General features: G+C 47.3%; 1 protein-coding gene across 2 annotated transcripts; it reads right to left on the reverse strand.

The window, feature by feature from the left end:
* Nucleotides 1-961: 961 nt before the first annotated feature.
* On the reverse strand, nucleotides 962-18,466 carry NEIL2 (nei like DNA glycosylase 2). Of its 2 annotated transcripts, none has more exons than XM_040965981.1 (4): nucleotides 18,323-18,466; nucleotides 8,918-8,922; nucleotides 3,709-3,905; nucleotides 962-1,305 (listed from the first exon to the last, which is right to left on the reverse strand). In XM_040965981.1, the coding sequence occupies exons 1-4, from the start codon at nucleotides 18,458-18,460 to the stop codon at nucleotides 1,001-1,003; spliced, it is 645 nt and encodes a 214-aa protein (XP_040821915.1). In that variant the 5' UTR covers nucleotides 18,461-18,466; the 3' UTR covers nucleotides 962-1,000. The 2 variants fall into 2 exon arrangements, with proteins under 2 accessions (XP_040821915.1, XP_040821914.1); XM_040965980.1 differs by lacking the exon at nucleotides 8,918-8,922 and adding an exon at nucleotides 15,075-15,415.
* Nucleotides 18,467-20,270: the final 1,804 nt, after the last annotated feature.

Raw genomic sequence — 20,270 nt, forward strand, 5'->3', positions numbered from 1 at the left:
CCTGTGATGCAGCTGCTGTATACCATGGAGGGGCTGCAATGCAGCAGTGAATAGAAAGGACAGGGCTGTTGGGTACTCAGTGTGCCATCCCAAAATTCATGAGGCCCTTGGAGATGGGGTCTTGGGAAGGTGACTGATTGCAAGAGGTCATAAGAGTGGATCACAGCGACTATGCCAGGGGCTGTGGGACAGAAGTAAAAGCCCATCTCTGCTCACCTGAGCCAGCTAGTGTGCTGGCAAGCCCTTATGAGGACACCTTCAGAAAGCCTGCAATTATTTACAGCATAAGACCCTTCGCTGCCAAATAATGATGAGATGAGAAGCGAACAAATAACTTTATTTTCACACCATCTTCTCTTCACCTAGCTGTTGCCAACTCTAACGTTTGATTCCTGAAGTGTTCAACATTTCCATGATCACAGCTAACACTAGGTAAGGAGGAAATGTGCAGTTCGCCCCTGAAGGCCCAGTGCATGCCAGGAAGGAGGCCAGCTCCCTGCAACCTACACACATACTCTTTGGCCTCTCCAACAGAGAGGACCCAGGCAGAGGCCCAACCACTGTTGCTATGCTCCTGCTACTCCCTCCAGGGAAACAACGGAAGAACATTTTGCGTCTCAAAATGGAAGGTCTTGACTTCAACCAAGGATCACACACAGACAAAGCTCAAAACCCCTGAGGCCACTATAGGAGCTTTCACATTTCAAGTCCCATTTCCATTCTGGGAGGAGGAACTCTTATCCACTGATACGGTTTTTCTCATTTTTTCCCCCAACAGCAGAATTACACTGGAAGAATAAACTAGAAAAGGAAAAGCAAATCTCTAACCCTAGGATAACTCTTAGACCTCCAGTGAGATGAACATAGAGAACACAGACAGCTCCCTGCTCACCCTCTGCCCAAGCCCTACCCTGCCCATGTACCCTCCTTTCTGGTGGTTAAACACCATGTCCCCCAGGGAGCAAGTTCAAGGAAGGAGGACTCCAGGTGACTAGCAGAGCTAGGGTTGATGTGGCCCCTCGGGTGGGAACTGGGGCTGGCACTGTGGGCACCACCATGTCAGCCTCTGGAACCCACCAGGGGGCCCAAACTCATCCTTCATGACCGGATGCCCAGCAGGGCACTGCTCCTTCTGGTAGATCTGGGTGTGCTGCTGCTTGCCCTGCAGTTTGTCCTGAAGCCAGTTTGTGCTGAACTCCACCACGTGGTCCACAAGGGCTTCTAGGTGTGTAGGACTCAGGAACGACCCGAGGGACAGGGGGTGAACCCTGGCTCTGTACAGGACTTCGTTCTTGATGATGTTCCCTGCAACAGAGCACAGAGAGTAAGGTGAGGAGAAACACACCCACCATGGGAGCCAACCAAGTGCACCGGGCGCACTGAAGGTGGCATGACAGCCACAGGGAAGTACAGCAGGAAGACCTGAATTTGGCTATGCCATGAACCACAGGCCAATCTGCAATCTCTTTGTCAGTTTCTGTCTGTAAAACGGGTTAGACTACTCTTGCCTCCAAAGTTATTATGTGGATGAGATGGAAATAGAACTCATGGACAGCCTCTGTCATAGCAAAGAGATCATCCAAAAGGTCCTTGGCCCCTGATTTAAATCCTACCCATGTGGCCTTGGCAGGTCCCTGAGCCACTTTGTGCTCCCAGCTGTTCCCCATCTGTAACACAGGGATGGTTTACCTCGTTTCTGTGAGCAGTAAAGGCTGAGCACAGGGGCTGGTACCTTGACATGTTAGTACTTCACATATATGGACTGTTCTTACCATGCGAAAGGTGGAAAGATTTATGAGGTATTACAGTCCTATTTTTCTACTCCTGCCTCATTCTCTATGAAGTCAGCCTTGAACCCTCCTTCTATAATCTGGAGCTCTTCGAAAATGTTTCCACAGTGCCTTTACTAGGCATTGTCACAATCCGTGCTTCCAGGATCATGAGACAAGATGCTGCTTCAGGGAGGAGCAAGCCTGCCCCAGGACAAGGGTTCAAAGCATCCGCAGGGAAGGGCTAAGCTGAACCAAGAACCCCATGGTCAGGTCAACCGCTGGCTGCACACGAAGTCATTAGCAGATAACTTGCATTCATACTCTATCTGCATGACTTACTAGTAATGGATCCTTTTTGTTTACCTGTTTTCTAAATAAAGGGACAACAACTACCATATCTTACCACACAGTAATGAGCATGAGACTATGTGCCAACACAGTGCAGTTCCACAAAAAACACTGCCTGCTGTGATGGCTACTACTGTGCCACTGGTTCGTAAAGCCCCTTTGGGAACCCTCTTTTCTCCTCCAGACACAGGGACCTCCTCTCCCCGCCTCCTATGGCTGTAAATGATGACACGAGGCCAGTGTCTGATGAATGCCCATCATAAAGGAACTCTGCCTGCTGCAGCAATGTCACACTGTAGATATGGAGGGGACTTTGTCATGAGCATCCTGCCCAATGGCTTCAGCAGTCACTTCAGAATAGTATATTCTCCTAATCCAGCTAAGTGGCTGTTATCTATTTTATCACATAGTTCAGTTCTCTCCCCCACCCCCAAATACTTACAGGTCATTTGAACAAAGAGGGGAAGCTGCTCCTTCACTCCAATCTTACATGTGCAGGTTCCAATCTTACAAAAATACAAGGTCGGCCTGAGACACCTGTGCCTTCTGCCAGAAAGCTCCATCTATCCAACAGCAGCACCCACTAGCAAACTACAGAACTACAGGACTTCTGTTCTAAGCAGGGCCTCATCAGGCACCTCTGTGTGCTGGGCTGTGTGTAGGGCAGCAGAAGGCACAAGGGAGCATGAGAATGACCCCTGCTCTTTAATACATCATACTTTCATGCAACTATTAACAAGTTAACACCTGGGGCTGGTGTGGTGACTCAACAGGCTAATCTTCTACCTGCAAGCACCAGTATCCTGTACGGGTGCTAGTTCATGTCCTAGATGCTCCACTTGGAATCCAGCTCTCTGCCTGGAAAAGACATAGAGGATGGCCAAAGTCCTTGGGACCCTGCACCCACTTGGGAGACCCAGAAGAAGCTCAAGGCTCCTGGCTTTGTATTGGTTCAGCTTCAGCCATTGTGGCCATTTGGGAAGTGAGCCGGCAGTTGTAAATCTGCCTTTCTAATAAAAAAAAAAATAAGTAAGTCTTTTTGAAAATACAAAACAACAATAACAACAACAATCAGTGAACTCTGGTGTCCTGTGTCACATTTTCTTGGTTCCGTCATGCTCTTGTCACATAAAAAAGTGTGTGCGGAGGGGTGGCTAACAACTGAATTTTAAAACCAAGAAAGTCAGAAACTACAAAAGGGGCTGTGTTGGGCATACCAGATTAAGCCACTACCCAAGACCCTGCATCCTTATACAAGTGCAGATTCAAATCCTAGCTACTCCATTTCCAATCCAACTCCCTGGGAAAGCAGTGGAAGGAAGGAAGGAAAGAAAGCAGAGAGAGAGAGAGAAAGAAAGGAGGGAGGGAAGGAAGGAAGAGGGAGGAGACAGGGAGCAGGAGGGAGGGAGGGAAGAAGAAATAAATGCCTAACCTAACACCTCCATTAGGGAGGGGAGGACAGACAACAGAAACACAGGTGACAAGTTAAGAAGCTGTTGCCAACAACAATGGCACAACTGGGGTGGGGTGAGTGTCATGACTTCCAGGACCCATTCTGTGCATCCTGTCCCTTTTCCAGAGCTCATACCTAACCCTGAGAAGTATCTCTGGTCCAGTAGCGTGTAGCAGACAGGCTGGGACTTGCCCAAAGCTTCCAGGGCTTGTCCTCGATGGAACTTTTCAGACAGGATGTCAGAGGTGGGCCTGACCACTGGGGAAGAGCTCCAAGACATCTGACAATTATAAAATGCCAGAAAGCCACCACCGCCAAAATGAAGGACCAACCTGAAAGAAAGCACAGGTCACACATACACACAGTTACCCTGAGTCAGGTAGTTTGCTTATACAGCTAACAGTGTACAGTCACATCACGTGCACAGACAGCTTCCAGCCTGCAGTCTTGATTCACCTGTGGAAACTAGGACCCTGAAAGAGAACGTATTTTCCAGAACCACAGACCTCTCAAGTCTGGAGGATCCAGAAACAGATGCAGAAGAGGCCCAGTCTCAGGCTAGACTTATCAAAAAGACGTAGCTAGAGGCAGGCATGTGCTGAAGTTGTTAATTTCTCAGGATGTTCAAATCCTACAGAGGAGTGCTTAGGTTCAAGTCCCAGCTCCACTCTCCAATGCAGCTTCCTGCTAATGTACAACTTGAGGGAAAACTGGTTCAAGCCATTGAGCTTTTGCCCTGAGTTTCCAGCTCCTGAGTTCAGCCTGGCCCAGCCCTAGATTTTGTGAGCATTTGAAGGGTGAACCAGCAAATAGGAAATCTATCTGTCCTTGTCTCTCCCTTCCCTCTCCTGCCTCCCCCAAACAAAATAAAACAAAACAGGACAAAGCAGAAGATACACCTCCACGTACTCTCCTGAGCTTCCTGGATGACAAGGACCAAGCAGAGATCTCAGAAACACTGATAAGTAACAGTGGGTTCCTTTGTAAGGCAAGACAGTTGAGCTGGATCTGGGCTTTACACTGAAGAAGAAACCCTTAGAATCTTCTATGACAGTAAAAGGGAACTCTAGATGAGCAGGGACTCACTGATGGAATAGTGCCTGAAGCAATTATTCAAGGAAAAACACAAACCTAACAGAAATGAAATGAACAAGATGTGAGGAGAGACTCCAACTGAACTTCACCCATGAAAGCCAGTGCCATTTTTTTACTTTGTACTATTTAAGATATCTGCTTCCCCTTTCCCACAGCTTGCAAATTTTGTGCTGTTCCAGTTGCCCACCAATCCCTCATGGCCCTTCCCCCTAATCCCTGCCCACCTACCAATTCCCTGGGCTCTGACAATCCTATCCACAATCCCTCACAGCTGCCCTCCATACATTTCCACTTCCTCCCCCACTTCCTCCTCACTCCCCTGCAAGTGCTGTGGCTTTCCGGCCGGTTCCCCCCATTCTTCATCTTGCCCCCTTCCCATTCCGCTTGCAGTGGTCTCCTGCCAGGAGACATTTCCCTTCTCTCTCTCTCCCCCTCCACCCCTACTCCCGTTCCTATCTTGGTGGAATAAAAGAACCTCCTAGATACCTCGCTGCTTCTGGTACTTTGGCTCTGTGACAAATGTATTATGAAAAGAGGACTTGGCTGTGGGAATTAGCAGCATGTAAGGCCTTAATGTGTATAAAAGCTAACAAAGGGTGTCAAGATAGGGGCGATAGAGAAAGAGGAACAGTGGGCAACTCTGGATTCCATAATGGCAGCTCCAGACGGATTGTGGTAATGTGTGGCTGAAGCCGATTCAAGGATTACAAAAGACCTCCTACAACCTAGCTATTTCAGCATGTATTAAGTATCAATTGCATTATCTGATATCTAATTATTGTGCAATTAATATTATTCACTAATTTAATAATCCAAACTAGGAATACTGGACCAACCAGCTAGGTAAACTCAGAGAAAAGAAATAGCAGGTAGCTAATATGCCTGGGAAAGCAGCTAACGACACCACTCACATGAGAGACCTGGATGAAAGCTCCTGGCTCCAGGCTGTGGCCTGACCCAGCCCTGGCCACTGCAGCCATTTAGACAACGTACTAGCAGATGAAGGATCTTGCTCTTTCCCTCTGTCTCTCAGTAATTGCATTTCAAATAAAATAAATATATCAATACATCTTTAAAAAGAAAATAAAGGTAGCAGGTAAAAATGTTAATGGACTTATCCCAAAGGTAAGGACAGTGAGCAAAAAATTAGATTGAATGATGAGAATTATTAATGTTGATGTAACTTAAAAATTTGTAGTCAATAACTAATAGAAAAAACATCACATTTCATTTAAAGAAAAAATGATTACTAATAGAATAAAAAGTAATAGCAATATGTCTGAAGAAACTCAGTCACGGGTATAAAAGGAAGAAAAGAAACTTGGTACATTCAATAGAGGAAAGGAAAACAAAGTCCAATAAACAGCCCATGGAACAAAATCCAAATTCCACAGTTTTCACATTTCCAGAGTTTTTGCTGGAGTTTCAAAGGTCACAAAAACTTCTTACAAGAAACATACCTCAAATCATTGAGAACCAAGTGTAAAGATATGCCTGAAATGACATGGAAAACACTAAGAAACAGGTAAACTGCATGAACAGTGGCAAAACTGTTAATGCTAAGAAAACTCTTAGCTTAAGAGTGAAGGCAGGGGAGTCCTGTGCTGCCTGACAGTGATGCTGCCTCCACGAGGAAAACCTGCAAGGCAGGGAGGTGATGCAGCAACACATATAAACCCCACATGCTTCGCGACAAGGAGAAAAATGTAAAACCTGTACCCACCCCCAGGAGACTCAGTTGCTCTTCCCAAGTTTAGGAAAAACAAAAAGTAAAAACGCAGAAAATTTGAGTTACCAAAACAACAACTGAGTTCATTTGTACACCGTGTTAACTACTGAAGAGTTAATGCGTACTCTTCATACTATGTTCCTAAAAACTTCTTTAGCAGGTCTTCATCTAGATACAGAAAATGTTAACAAAGGCCAAACTCAATAGATGCCAAAAGTTGAAAAGTTACCGGCTGCGCTCTGACCATAATCCAATGACAGTTTAAAAACAACACCTGGGTTGGTGTCTGGCCTGGCAGCTAAGTCATCAGTTACAACACTGTAGCTCAAGGAAGAATGCCTGCATTCAGTGCAGGACTCAGCCCTCCCTCCAGCTCTCCGCTCCTGCAGGACTCAGCCCTCCCTCCAGCTCTCCACTCCTGCAGAACCTGGGAGGTGGCAGGTGCTGCATCAAGTGGCCGGGTTCTTGCTGCCCACTAAGAAGGCCTGAACTGAGGTTCCAGCTCAGGCACCCTGGCCTCCAGAGAGTGAGCCAGTGAATAGCAGCTCTGTGTCTCTCAAATTGTTTGGAAAAATCATCCTAAGCCCTAGGTAAATTAGGAAATACTGACTCATATGGAAAGAGAACATAAAGCTAACAATAATTTGAAAGACCAATAAAATAAATAAAACTCAGATAAGCCTTGTGGGGAGCCGTGCAGTTGGGTCGGATGGCATGGGTGTGTCATGAGCACCGCTCCTCAGTTAGCAAGGCTGCGAGGAGTTTCTGGCTGCGTGGCAAGGCCCGGCAGAATGTCTCTGGTCACCTCATTGCTGCCTCACCCATTGTATGGAACTCAATCACCTCTCTGATGTTTCATAGAATTCTTCGGAGGGTGTTGTTGTTGTTTTTCTGCTAATGTGAAGTGATTCCTGTAACTGGTATGACACCTCAAATTGATCTATCATGTTATGATAAAAACACCTATAGTAACGTAAGGCCATGACACACAGTTGAAGGTATACAATAATACAATTGAGCCCACTATGTTTCCAAACATCCTGTTATGTGCCCACTTTTGTCCTAAAGTTTGCCCTAGTATAAGTAATGTTTTCCTTAAGAAATGGCTTGATAATATCTTGCAACAGATGGCAATCATGGAGGTACAAAGAGTTTGTTTACCATGCACCTCGAACTGTTACAACACATGATATGATGCATTTTAGTTTCTTAGCACAAGAAAGCAAAATATGTGGGGCATCCTCTAAAAGGAAACAAAACCAAACCCCCTCAAAATGGCTTAAATTTCAATCTTATACTGGCACTTATATTTAGGGAAAGAAAAACAATTTATAAAAATTTCTATCTTATATTGGCATTCATATTTAGGGAAAGAAAATAGTTTAAAGGAAGTTTCTTTTTTTTTTGTATTTTATTTTATTTATTTTTTTTTCTTTTTTTTTTTTTAATTTTTATAAAATTTTATTTTGACATTCTTTACATAGTTAATTAGGGTAAAAAGGTTCAAGGGCTACAGGAAAGTGGATAAGACTATTATTTTTCCCAAATTGTTTCCTTCATGTTTAAAGGGGGGTATTAAGGGAGAAGGCCCACCCAATTTCCCACCCTCCCCAGGTCCCGGATGTAGGGCATGCGCTGAGGTTCTTGCTCAAGTGGTTTTGATATTGCAACAGTTATGAATCGCTGTCAATCTTGCCACTCCAAGCACTATGAGGGCTTTGAAAAATCAACTGATTTACATAGCCATCGTAGCTGAGATGGTTGGTTGACCTGTTCTGTCTTCTCTCTTTTCTTGGTTAGGGTTCTGAGTCCAGCATTTAGATTAGGAAGATCTCCAAAGAAACTTCTTGTATGTGCTAACAAGTACAGGGCCTGGCACCGTCCATCGCTCCAATCAGCTGGTGGTTGCAGTTGCTGGGTTGGTTCTGTTTTCACTCCCGACTTCCACTGGAACCAATGGGTGTTGCAGTCCAGCCTAGTTCTGCCCAGCACATACTTGGCCCTCACATAAACCAGTGGGAGCTGCAGCCTAGGTTGGAGCGACCCACAATAACCCCCACCAGGCCCACCCCCTACCCTGGTTTGCCAGTAAGTGTAGCAGTAATCCAGTCTGTCCCACACCCCATTCCACCCCAGCCGCTATCTTAGTTATCTTAGTTTTATGTCCTGTGGAAGTGGTAACCCAAGAGGGATGAGCCCACTATTTCCCTCCCAGGCCTCTCCCACTCCCAGATTCCAGTTGATGCTGCGTCTAAGCCCAAACAACCCTCGCCCACTTTAATTTTGTTTGCACCAGTAGGAATAATCCGCCCAGCCCGGCTTTTCCCTGATCTGGTCTGCATGAGGCCCACAGGTGTGGTAGCTCTGCCTAGTCTGGTCTGCCCCCATCCCAGCCCATGCTCTCCTGCGGAAGTAGCTGTCCTGCAAAGGAACCCTCCCTTATTCCCCTGCCGGCTCTGCCCACCTCCTTTCTTGTTCTCAGGCTGGTAGGGCGCTGCGGTCCCTTCCGGTACAGGCAACCTCACCTCGGCATTCCATAATGTGCACTAGTCTTTGTTGCAACCAACCCTAGGTCGACCCACACTGGTGCCTGGATTTGCCAGTGGATGATGTGGACAGATTCAGCCTGGTCTTGCCCCCACGTCAGCCAATTGTATGCCAGTGGGTAGCTTTCCATGGCCTTTTCTGGGCTGTTTCCTATCATGTTTCTTGCATTTACCTGCCGGGTCTGTGTCCTGCCAGAGGAGTTGCCCAGGCTCCTCCATCAGAACCTCTCCCAATGCCAGGTTTCACGCTTACCAGTGGGTCCATGAGCCAACCCTACTCAGTCCACCTCCTGTAATAACAGGAACTGTGGCTTTTCCTGACTGGCCTTCCACCCAATCTGGTTCTTGCTGTTGGATGTTCCAGCCCAGACATGGTTTGTCTATACCCACATATGGCTCACACATGGCTCAGTAGGGGTTTGAGACCCTGCCTGGTCCATCCCACATCTGCCCTGGTCCTCCAGAACACCAGGGGGAGTCGGGGTCCGGCCCGGTTCAGTGCATCCAATCCCAGTCCACACTTGTGCCAAGGGAGACTACAACTGTTTCCAGATCAGAACGCAGCTCCCCTTCCAGGCCATGTGCCTCTTGGTGGGAACCTCAACCCAGCTAGGGTTGTCCCCTTTGCTCCCCAACCGGGTCTGTTCCCAGCCATAGATCACTTGCCTGCCAATGGATGCTCTGACTCAGCTTGGCACAGCTCCTCACCTGTCCCGACCTCTGCCTTAGACACTGTGGCTTAGCATCCCTGGTTCCCACAGACCAGCAGGTACAAGAACCTAGCTCGGCAAGACCTCTGTTCCCTCCTGGTTTCTAGTTTTACTTGTGGGCTAAGGTTTGTTCAGTCGTGCCTAATCTACTCTGTTCCATTACCAGTTGACACATTGGCCAACTGTTGGAGCTACTTTTGCAGGACAGGCCCCAGCCCTAGCTTCTGCATGACTGGTATTTGGTGCTCAGAATTATTAGTGATTTAAAGTTTTGCTAAGGAAGAGTTACTGCCTGTTTCAGGTCCAAGAAGCACAATGGGTTCAACCTGGAGCGAATTAAGCAGCAACTCAAAGAACCAAATCCCCAGAGCTCCCCGGATGGGCGGCCAGCAGGCAGAGCCTGGCACCAAATGGCACACTGGCCGCCCGGGGACAGCTCAGCACATGGCGGCTGTGGCCATGGCTGCTGTCCGGGATCCAGGCATGAGACACCCCGTCCTGAGACCCACCAGCTGCCAGGAGGCTGCTGGAGGTTTAAATAACCCAGGTCCAAGGTCACGCCCCTCCCAAATCCCATTCACCGTCCCATGAGGGTGGCGGGTGGGTCCAGGGCCTGCCCAGTCCCGGAGGCCTCCCCCTTGGTCTACTCACCCCGAAGGAAGCGGCCCCCGGAACCAGCAGGCCCGGGGACAGCTCAGCACATGGCGGCTGTGGCCATGGCGGCTGTCCGGGATCCAGGCATGAGACGCCCCGTCCTGAGACCCACCTAAAGGAAGTTTCTTGTAAGAGGCCCTCTGTTTGTAGATTAGCTGAATTGCCTTGATCCCTTTCACTGCCCTTTAACAAAAGAATAAAAAACAATTGAATCAGCACTAGGTGACGGTGACCGTAATTAATGCATGATTTGATTATAAAATTTAGCAAAGAATCTATGTTACATGCTTTTATAAAATCCTTTTACTTATGATCTTTTAATTCTGTATTCTTAATATTTTAATCAATATTAGTTTGTGTTTAGTAAAAGTTGATTTTGACTATAAGTAAACTAGTTGTCACTATGTAACTGCATGCGCTGCCAACCGTGGAGTTCCTGGCTTCAGCCAGGTGATTGCAGGTTTCAATGAGTAATGGTTTGTTAAGAATGTTTTCTTTGAAATAGAAAAATATTTTTTAGGATTGCTTCTTGCATTTTCATAACCATGATGTAATGAAAAATGAAAAATTGGATATTGTGAAAAAACTTGTGATGATTTATGTATAAATAAAGAAGGCAACTTTTCTGAGTTGTCCATTATGAGCATCAAGTCATAGTGGTCCGTGTCTTATCTCTTCCTATCATCTCGCCGATCCACACATCCTTTGCAAGCTCTCAGTCAGCTGGAGCTGGTCTCCAGCAAAGCCTAACAAGGACAACAACACAAAAAGATAGAGCAAAACACACCATGTGAAAAATGAGGATACAACTTGACAAGAAAAGATACAAAAGCAATGAAGTGATACATGTTTATTTTCTGATGCTAAGCCATAAACATGAAATCTGGGCAAGGCTGTTCCATGGAAGGTCACTCGTGTTCCCCCAGCTACAGGCCAAGCCAAGAATCAGTAGGGAAAACTGTAGGCAACAGGAGGTTTGCTGAGAACGCACTCCTGACTCATCTCAGCCTCTACAATGGACTCACCCTCCTCCCCTAGACGTCCTCTTGAGAGAACACAAAGCCAGGAACTATAACTGCAACTTGCTGTTGTCTATGGACAAAACCAACATGCGGCAAAGTACAAAGCTGGGGGATCACAAGAACGTGGAGCCAGAACCAACTTCCCCTCTCCCTTTAACTTGCAATGAGATGAGTCAAGAAATTTCTTCACCATGTAAGCGACTCTGAGCTGTTTTTACAATTAAATAAAAAACACCCTATGACCATTATATTACATCATAAATGTGGGGGCATGTTGGTGCAGTGATTAAGATGCTGCTTTGGATGCAACATTCCATACCACAGTGCCTGGTTTTTCTTTTTAAAGGGCTTATTTATTTATTTTGCATTTCATTTTAAATTATTAATTACATTGCATTATGTGATACAGTTTTATAGGCACTGGGATTCCCCCACCCTTCCCTAAACTCTCCCCCCATGGTGGATTCCTCCACCTTGTTGCATTACCACAGTTCAAGTTCAGTTGAGATTCTTTCATTGCAAGCATATACCAAGCATAGAGTCCAGCATCTTATTGTCCAGGTAAGTTCAACGGTTTCTTGGGGAGACCATTTCTGGTCTGAAGGTAGAGCCAGCAGAGTATCATCCCGATCAATTAAAAGCCACAACATAACATCAGCAACAATTTACAACGTTATGGAATTAATTGACATAGCATTGAGTAACCAATGTTAAAAGAAAAAAAAATGCAAGTTCTTAACTACAACCTATGACTTCTTCATTGACATTTCAATTTTAGTTTATATACAACCGGGTTCTATACACCTTAAAAAGGTTATGGATTATTATTCAGCTGTCTCATGTCTATTTTCATTATGGTATTTAGCATTTTATAGTATTGAAGTATAATTTTGCTGAACCTGGCTGTTTCTCGGGTAGTTTAGACTGGCTTATGACTCTAACAATACATATGTCAACAGTTTAGGTACAGAACTGTTTTAGGAGGGGTGTGCAGAGAAATCTTCAGTACCCTAGTGAGGAGTAACTAATCTTTGTGTCCCATCTAGTAAGGTATAAGTGAATCCACGCTGACTGTTTCCTGTCTGATTCTAAGCTTTCCTTGTTGCTCTCTATCTATTCTAGACTTTTGTTTGTTTGTCTGTTTTGAGGGCTTTCCAGAGTGATCCTGATGGTCATTGCCAGAGAGGGTGGGGGCCCAAAGTTGGAACCAAGTGAGAACCAGAGAAAGCTCCCCTCCCTATTCCCAAAGGAAGTTTACTGTTCTTCTGTTTCTGCAGACCACTCAGGGCTCCTGGCTGTCATTACGATGACCTTGGATCCTACAAGAAGAATTTGGACTTCTTCCATCCCATGTGAAGGGCTTATTTATTTTTTTATTGGAAAGGCAGATTTACAGAAAAGAGACAAAGATTTTCCATCCACTGGTTCACTCCTCAAGTGTCTGCAACGGCTGAGCTAAGTCAATCCAGCCAACAGCCAGGAGCTTTTTCCAGGTCTCCCATGTGGGTACAGGGTCCCAACACTTTGGGCCATCCTCCACTGTCTTCCTAGGCCACAAATAGGAAGCTGGAGGGGAAGAGGAGCAGCATGTATACCAACTGTCGCCTATATGGAATCCTGGCACTTGCAGGATGAGGATTTAACCACTGAGCCATGGCACCAGGCCCTAGTACCTAAGTTTGAGTCCAGCTTCCTGCTAATAGGCATCCTATTAGGCAGTAGGTGATGGCTCAGGTAACTGGGTCCCTGCCACCCAAATAAAAGATCTGGACTGAATTGCAGTCTGGCCCAGCCCCAAATGTTGCAGGCATTTAGGGAATGAACAAACTAATGGAAGATACCTCTTGACTTCCAAATAAACTTTAAAACATTTTTTCAAAGACTACAACTCTAAACACACACACACACACACACACACACCTTTAAAAAATAGAAAATGTGTGTGTAGGAGCTGGGATTATGGTGCAGTGAGTTAAGTCACCTCCTGTGACACCAACATCTCCCATCAGAGAATCAGTTCAAGTCCTGGCTACTCCACTTTTGATCCAGCTGCCTGCTCATGTGCCCAGGAAGGCAGTAGAAGATGGCCCAAGTGCTTGGCCCCTGCTACCCATGAGGGAGACCTGGATGCAGTTCCAACCTCCTGGCTTCAGGATCCTGGCCATTGTGATCATTTGCAGAATGAACCAGCAGATGAAAGATTCTCCCTCTCCACAAAGATAACTCTGAGGTAGAAGACAACTTCTTCAGTAAAAGGAAATATTTGAATAAATACTCCCAATACTGATCATTAACTACATAAAAATAAAATTCTGGACCACTAAAAAGCATATTTAGTCAAAGAACGTGGCATAGGCTTGAGACAACACATACCGCCAAGATGAACAGACTTCGGAGAAATTGACAGAAGTAAATAAGCAACCTGATGACAATGACAACTCAGGTTAAGCCAGTTTTATAAAGCCATAAAAACGTGTGGCTTTAACAAACTTACTTGCTTTTAACCAGCAATTACTTTTCTGGGAACAGATACTAAGAAAGTATACCCAAACAAAGAGTTTTATGCACAAAGATATTGTTCTCAACATTCACAGATTAAAACTAGGAAAATCCTGCCCTTGAATTCAGAATGCATGAGTCAAGCATGAGTCAAGAATGTTCTTGAGCCCTTCTGCTATCAGTACCGTGTTTGCCAGAAAAGCATCCTCCTTTTCTAAGCTACTTCAGTGTGCTATGAAACCTCTTTTGGATGCAGACCAGTCTATTTTCTTTTCTAATTAATTAATTTGAAACACAGATTACAGAGACGAATAGACAAGGAGTGAGGAAGGAAGAGAGAGCTATCCCACTTGCTGGTTCAGTCCCCGAATGGCTGCAATACCCAGCGCTTGGCCAGGCAGAAACCAGGAGCTAGGAGCTTCATCTGGGTCTTCCACGTGGGTGGCAGTGGACCAAATACTCAGGTCACCTTCTGCTGCTTTCCCAGGCCCACGAGCAGGGGGCCAGATTAGATGCAGAGCAGCCTGGATGTGAACTGACACCTGTATGGGATGGCAACACCTGACGGCAGCTTACAATTGCCATATATATATTATAATGCCGGCCTCCATAGTTCACCCTCTATTATGAATACACATGAGAGGTCTTCAGAAAGTTCATGGAAAATGTGCATTACAGGCCCAGCACCATGGCCTAGCGGCTAAAGTCCTCGTTTTAAACACGCCATTGGGAACCCATATGGGCGCAGGTTCTAATCCCGGCAGCTCCACTTCCCATCCAGTTCCCTGCTTGTGACCTGGGAAAGCAGTAGAGGATAAAAGGGAAGCCTTGGGATCCTGCACCTGCATGGGAAACCTGGAGGAAATTCCTGGCTCCTAGGAATTCCTGGCTTCGAATCAGCGCAGTACCAGCTGTTGTGGTCACTTAGGGAGTGAATCATCAGACTAAAGATCTTCCTCTCTGTCTCTTCTCCTCTCTGTATATCTGACTTTGTAATGAAAATAAAATAAATCTTAGAAAAAAAAAAAAGAAAAAAGAAAATGTGTATTACAAGTAACCTATGTAAGGAGTTCAGAATGTTTTACATCAAAGTAAACTTATCTTTAATTCCATTTCCCCACAACCTCTTCCAAGTACCATTGCACAGCAGTGTCTCCTGTCTCCGGGGAGCAAGCTGGAGGACCCCACTGCCTAGGCCCCAAGGAAACCGCAGACCCTGCAAAGCCACCAACAGCTGCATTCTTACCTGGGAGCAGGATCCCTCCAGTCCCCTCTTTTGTTGGCTTTCTTGGCTCTGGAGAACTCATTCACCCAAACGCTGCCAAACAAGCCAAAGCTGACTTGCAGCCATCTCTCAGCACATGCCGCGGGGCGACATGCCCCGGGACCCTCATCTCCACCCGGAATGGCAAGCTCTGTGCCATGGGAAGCCTCCTGTCCGCTGGGCACACCGGCCTGCCCTAGGACTGCAGCCTTCTCCTTCTGTAGAATCTCTCCTTTCCCGAGAGACTTTGGGGGTGCACCATCACCATGGAGCCCCAATTCTTCATCTGGATCAAATCTAAGGAATAATTTCTTTCCATGGACCTAGAAAGAAAATGAACATGGTGCTCAGATTTACTCAGAAGAGGACTGAAGAGGGCTCTGCCAATATTTATTTTACTATAAATTGTTTCCTTATCTCCTCCCAGAAGCTTGTCCCACAGCGAGGGCTAGGACCCTGTCTTTGGTTTTGCAGCCTGGTGAAGCACATGGCTTTCAATACAACTGGAATCAGTGGAACAATTAGATCATCAAAAATGCATATTGATGAACTAGCAGGGTCACCCTCCATGTCCAATAACTGTTGCCGATTTTTTTCATGGATTAGTGAAAATTATAAAGACAAACTGTCATTCCGGAAATGATCAGCACACAAAGAGACATCATCTAACGACAACACATTGTATAAGGTGGTACCTCTTTCCACACACCCACAGCACACTGGACTTGATAAAAATCACAAGAGAATTCATGATTCAAAATCAAAATCTTAGACACCAAAAAAATGAATGAATCAGACTATCACTGTTAAACACATAAGGCAAAAATTCACCTCATCACAAAGAACATAGTTTCAGTCAAAGAAAATGAAAATTGGAAGCACGTCAAAGAAGGTTACAGCTGACTTATGCTCTGTTTTCATATTGCCAGTTCCTCCTATGGGACACCAGCAGGCCTAGATGCCAGGATTCTGCACAACCTGAAGGTCAGGCAGTTTTTCAAAGACGTAAAGCATTTGCCACTTATACTGGAAATACCTGTGTGTGTGTGTGTGTGTGTGTGTGTGTGTGTGTGTGTGTGCGCACACGCGCGTGCGCCTAAGGTTTCCTCATTTATTTAAAAGGCAGATTTACAGAGAGGGGAGAAAAAATAGATATTGAGAGAGAGATTTGAGATTCTGGCCACTGGTTCACTTTTCAGATTTATGTTAGTGGTTATAGTCGGACAAGGTTGAAGCCAGGACCAGGAACTCAATCCAGCTCTTCTCAACATGACGCAGGGAGCCATATGGTAGCCAGCAGCTGCTGCCTCCCAGGGTGCATGTCAGCAGGAACTTGAATTAGAAGCAGAGCCAGGACTTGAAGCCAGGTACTCTGATAGGGTATGGGCATTCCAAGCAGTGTGCTAAACTGCCATGCTAACTGCCTGCCCCCTAGCAGCATTATTTTTCATGTCAAAAAGTGGAAACAACTGGGACATCTCTCAACTGGTGAATCGACATTACTTCTCACACAACGTCTATCTGTATAATGAAATTTAATTCAGCAATAAAAGGGGGGTGGGAAACTGCCATATGCTACAACACGGATGAACTAAGAGGCCATGAGCATGGAGGTCAGCTGACTGACTCCAAGCTGTCCCTTATTAGATACCTATACTGGGCCAAGTGCTTCCTTCTCTGAGCTGCACTCTCCAGAGGTATGAAAAAAAGCAGATGGTCTAACTCAGTTCCAGCTAAGACTTACTAGGGTGAGGATGGCAGAACAAAGGGCAGAGTAGAAGGAGAATTAGTATTATGTGCCAAGCATAAAGTGTACATACTATAACCATTTAACAAGTAGGGGGCTTACCCCCGTTTTTTAAAGAGTTATTTTTTAATTTTTTGGAGAATGTCAGACATACAGAGAGGAGAGTCAGAGAGGGAAGATCTTCCATCTGTTGATTCATTCCCCCAAGTGGCCACAAAGGCTGCAGCTGTGCTGATTCGAAACCAGGAGCTAGAAGACTCTTCCAGGTCTCCCATGCGGGTGCAGGGTCCCAAGACTTTGGGCTGGCCTCAACTGCTTTCCCAGGCCAGAAGGGAGCTGGATGGGAAACAGGGCTGCTGGGATTAGAATTGGTGCCCATATGGGATCCTAGCGTGTGCAAGGCAAGAACTTTAGCCACTAGTCTACTATGCCAGGCACATCCCCATTTTACCACTGAAGAAATTAGGGCTGAGGGATTGGGCAACTTGCTTGAGATTACACAGTCAAGAAAGAACAGAGGCTGTGTGAACAGCCCATTCCCCTAGGTGTCACGTGGTAGGGATGTAAGAATGAAGAGGACACAGCCCTTCCCTACATATCCACCTGCTCCATTCCACAGGCAGGCCAGTCAGCAGGAAGGCTGCGGAAAGAGGGGCTCAGGGTGTCCTGGAAACATAGAGGATCCTAAAGCAGGCAGAACAGGTTACGAAGAAGGGGAAATTGCCAAGCAGTATCCAAAAAACAAAAAATAAATTGGCCGTGGACACAGGTAGAGCTGGGAGGAAAGGGAGCCCTGCTCAAGCTGATCCAGCAGCAAGTTGAGAGTGTGAGCAACAAAAGCTACTAGAAGGGATGCTGGGGTCCAAGGGCAGGGCAAGAAGGTGGGAGAGCGAGGCAAAATGCAGCCCAGAGTACACTGGGAGCCCTGCTCACCGCAGACAGGGGTGAGCCGGACTCAGGGCCTGCAGCTTCCCTTACTGCCCGGTGATCCCAGCTAGAGGTACTTGTCAGGCATGGCTAATGAACCAGAGGCACTCTAGACTCTGAATCAGGGGCTCCACAATCCAAACTGAAAGATGAGGAGCAGGGGGGCAGTGTGGTGGCTCAGATTAATCCTCTGTTTGCAAGCACTAGCATCCCATAGCATCTATTTGTGTCCTGGCCGCTCCATTTCTCATCCAGCTCCCTGCTAGTGGCCTGGGAAAGCAGTGGAGGATGGCCCAAAGCCTTGGAACCCTGCACCTGTGTGGGAGACCTGGAGGATGTTCCTGGCTCCTGGTTTCAGACCAGCCCAGTTGCTATGATTGTGTCCTTCTGAGGAGTGAACCAGTGGATGGAAGATCTTTCTCTCTGTGTTGCTCCACTCTGTAAATCTGCCTTCCAATAAAAACAAATAAATTAAAGACAGACAGACAAGGAGATGTCTGGGGTTCCCAGCAGTGACAAGGCTGGGGCTTCTTAGGACAGATTCCAGGGAACTCACCTGGGTGTCCTGGAGCCACAGGGACTGAAGGTCGGGTGGGTGTAGCTTCTTGCTGCTGCCCCCGGTCTTGACCACCTGCTGGCCCACGAAGGGGGAGACCAAATGGTGAAACTTTCTCACAGATGGCCCTTCAGGCATGGCTGCAAGCAGAAACCGGCAAAGGAGACCACAGCTTAGCAGAGTTCTCTCCCGAGCACGGTCCAGCAACAAGTTCCCAACAGTCCTCTGATGCCACCAACTATGAAGCAGACAGGGCGCAGAAGGCAATGTGCTGGGCAGCGGTGTGGGTCAGCTCACAGACGTGGGCTTCCTCTTTGCCCTTCCCAACCCCACAAACACTCATCACACACCTAAAGCTTGCAAAGCACTCCATAACAAGCACCATCCATGTAGATCCCAGCAGTCAGCCCTTGGGACTTCCTGCTTGGACTGGGAACCCCTAAACTCATCTCCAGGCTTTCTCTGTCCACAACCTTCTTCTCTCCCACAGATGTGGATGGGGCTTTCCAGAATCTCCACCCCGCAATGGGTAGGTGAGCGACCATGCTCTGAGCACTGAGTGAGTGCAATCACCTAGACACAGCCAGCGCAGAGGGACGGGTAGCACCTGGCGTTAACTACAGACTGGATCCTTAATAATGAGGCACACATGGGCCCTGCGCGATAGCCTTGTGGCTGAAGTCTTTGCCTTGAATGCTCTGGGATCCTACATGGGTGCTGGTTCTAATTCCAATGGCCCTGCTTCCCACCCAGCTCCCTGCTTGTGGCCTGGGAAAGCAGTCAAGCACAGCCCCAGGCTGTGGGACCTTGCACTCACATGGGAGACCCAGAAACTCCTGGCTCCTGGCTATAAATCGGCTCAGCTCCAGCCGTTGCAGCTGCTTGGGGAGTGAACCATCAGATGCAAGATCTTCCTCTCTGTCTCTCCTCCTCTCTGTATATCTGCCTTTCTAATAAAAACAAATCTTTAAAAACTAAAAACAAAATGGGACACAGTTATGCAGTTGTGGTTCCCGTGGCCCCTGGCCCAAACCTCAGATTTACTGAGAGTCACGTACGCGAGGCTGCAGTAGCATCGCGACAAGAACGGTCTGCATGGCTCTTGGTGGTCTGCGTGGCTCTTGGCATATGGCCCCCACCCTGTCCTGGGCTGCTCTTGCCCAAGGAGCTCCTTAACCACCCTCTTTCCTCACCAGCACCATAACTCTCTGTGGCCAAGGGCAGACACTAAAAAAAAACCAAAAAAACAAAAAACCAGTGTTCCTGCCAGGTGCATCTCAGAAACGCATGCTCACAGCTTAGTCGGGGGCACAGAGTCACAGAATAAACAAGTTTCCACTAAGTCAGAATTTGAATAAGTTCTGGAAGGATCCTGGCTACTGCGCGGGCAGGACGCAGCCCACCTGGAAGGTTCTGGAGCTGCCTCCTCGGGACACCAGGACCTGCCTCTTTGAGGCCAGAGCGCTGCCCACCCGAGTGGGGGGACCCTCCCCGCGTGGGGGTTACTGCTGACGTCACACGGCTGGGCCCCTGCGGGAGCGTCAAAACCTCCCAAGGAAAATCTACAATATTTTCTGTGCGCAGCTCTCTTCAGAGGGACGGAGAGCAGCGGGCAGAGACGGGACTGAGGGCCACCGGCTACTTAGAACAAATAAATTCACCGCGGCCGGGGGCTGGGCGTCTGGGAACCCTTCTTAATTTTCCTGTTATTTAGTTTTCACTCCGAAGCAAGCCGTAGTGCGCCCGTCTGGTACAGGCGCCTGCAAAGCGGGGAGCTGCATCGCGCACACTCCGTAGGGGCTCGGGCCGGGAGTCGCGCGGCCCTGTCCACCGCCACTCCTCGGCAGGCCCCGAGTTCCAGCGAGGCTCCCGCCTGGCCAAGGGGAAGGGCGACTGCGCAAGGAACGAAGACTGCGGAACTCACCGGCTCCGCAGCGGCCGCCACAGG

This window comes from Ochotona curzoniae, unplaced genomic scaffold, assembly GCF_017591425.1.
Source record: "Ochotona curzoniae isolate NIBS_2020 unplaced genomic scaffold, NIBS_Ocur_1.0 scaffold_4505, whole genome shotgun sequence".
Taxonomy (NCBI): Eukaryota; Metazoa; Chordata; class Mammalia; order Lagomorpha; family Ochotonidae; genus Ochotona; species Ochotona curzoniae.

What these genes read in the sequence shown, in the direction of transcription:
- NEIL2 (XM_040965980.1), bottom strand. Translation starts at nt 18,460, where the DNA reads ATGCCTGAAGGGCCATCTGTGAGAAAGTTTCACCATTTGGTCTCCCCC. An exon ending in TGTGGCTCCAGGACACCCAG is followed by an intron (nt 15,416 to 18,322) that starts GTGAGTTCCCTG and finishes TTTTCTTTCTAG; the next exon opens with GTCCATGGAAAGAAATTATT. An exon ending in GAGATACTTCTCAGGGTTAG is followed by an intron (nt 1,306 to 3,708) that starts GTATGAGCTCTG and finishes GCTCTGTTGCAG; the next exon opens with GGAACATCATCAAGAACGAA.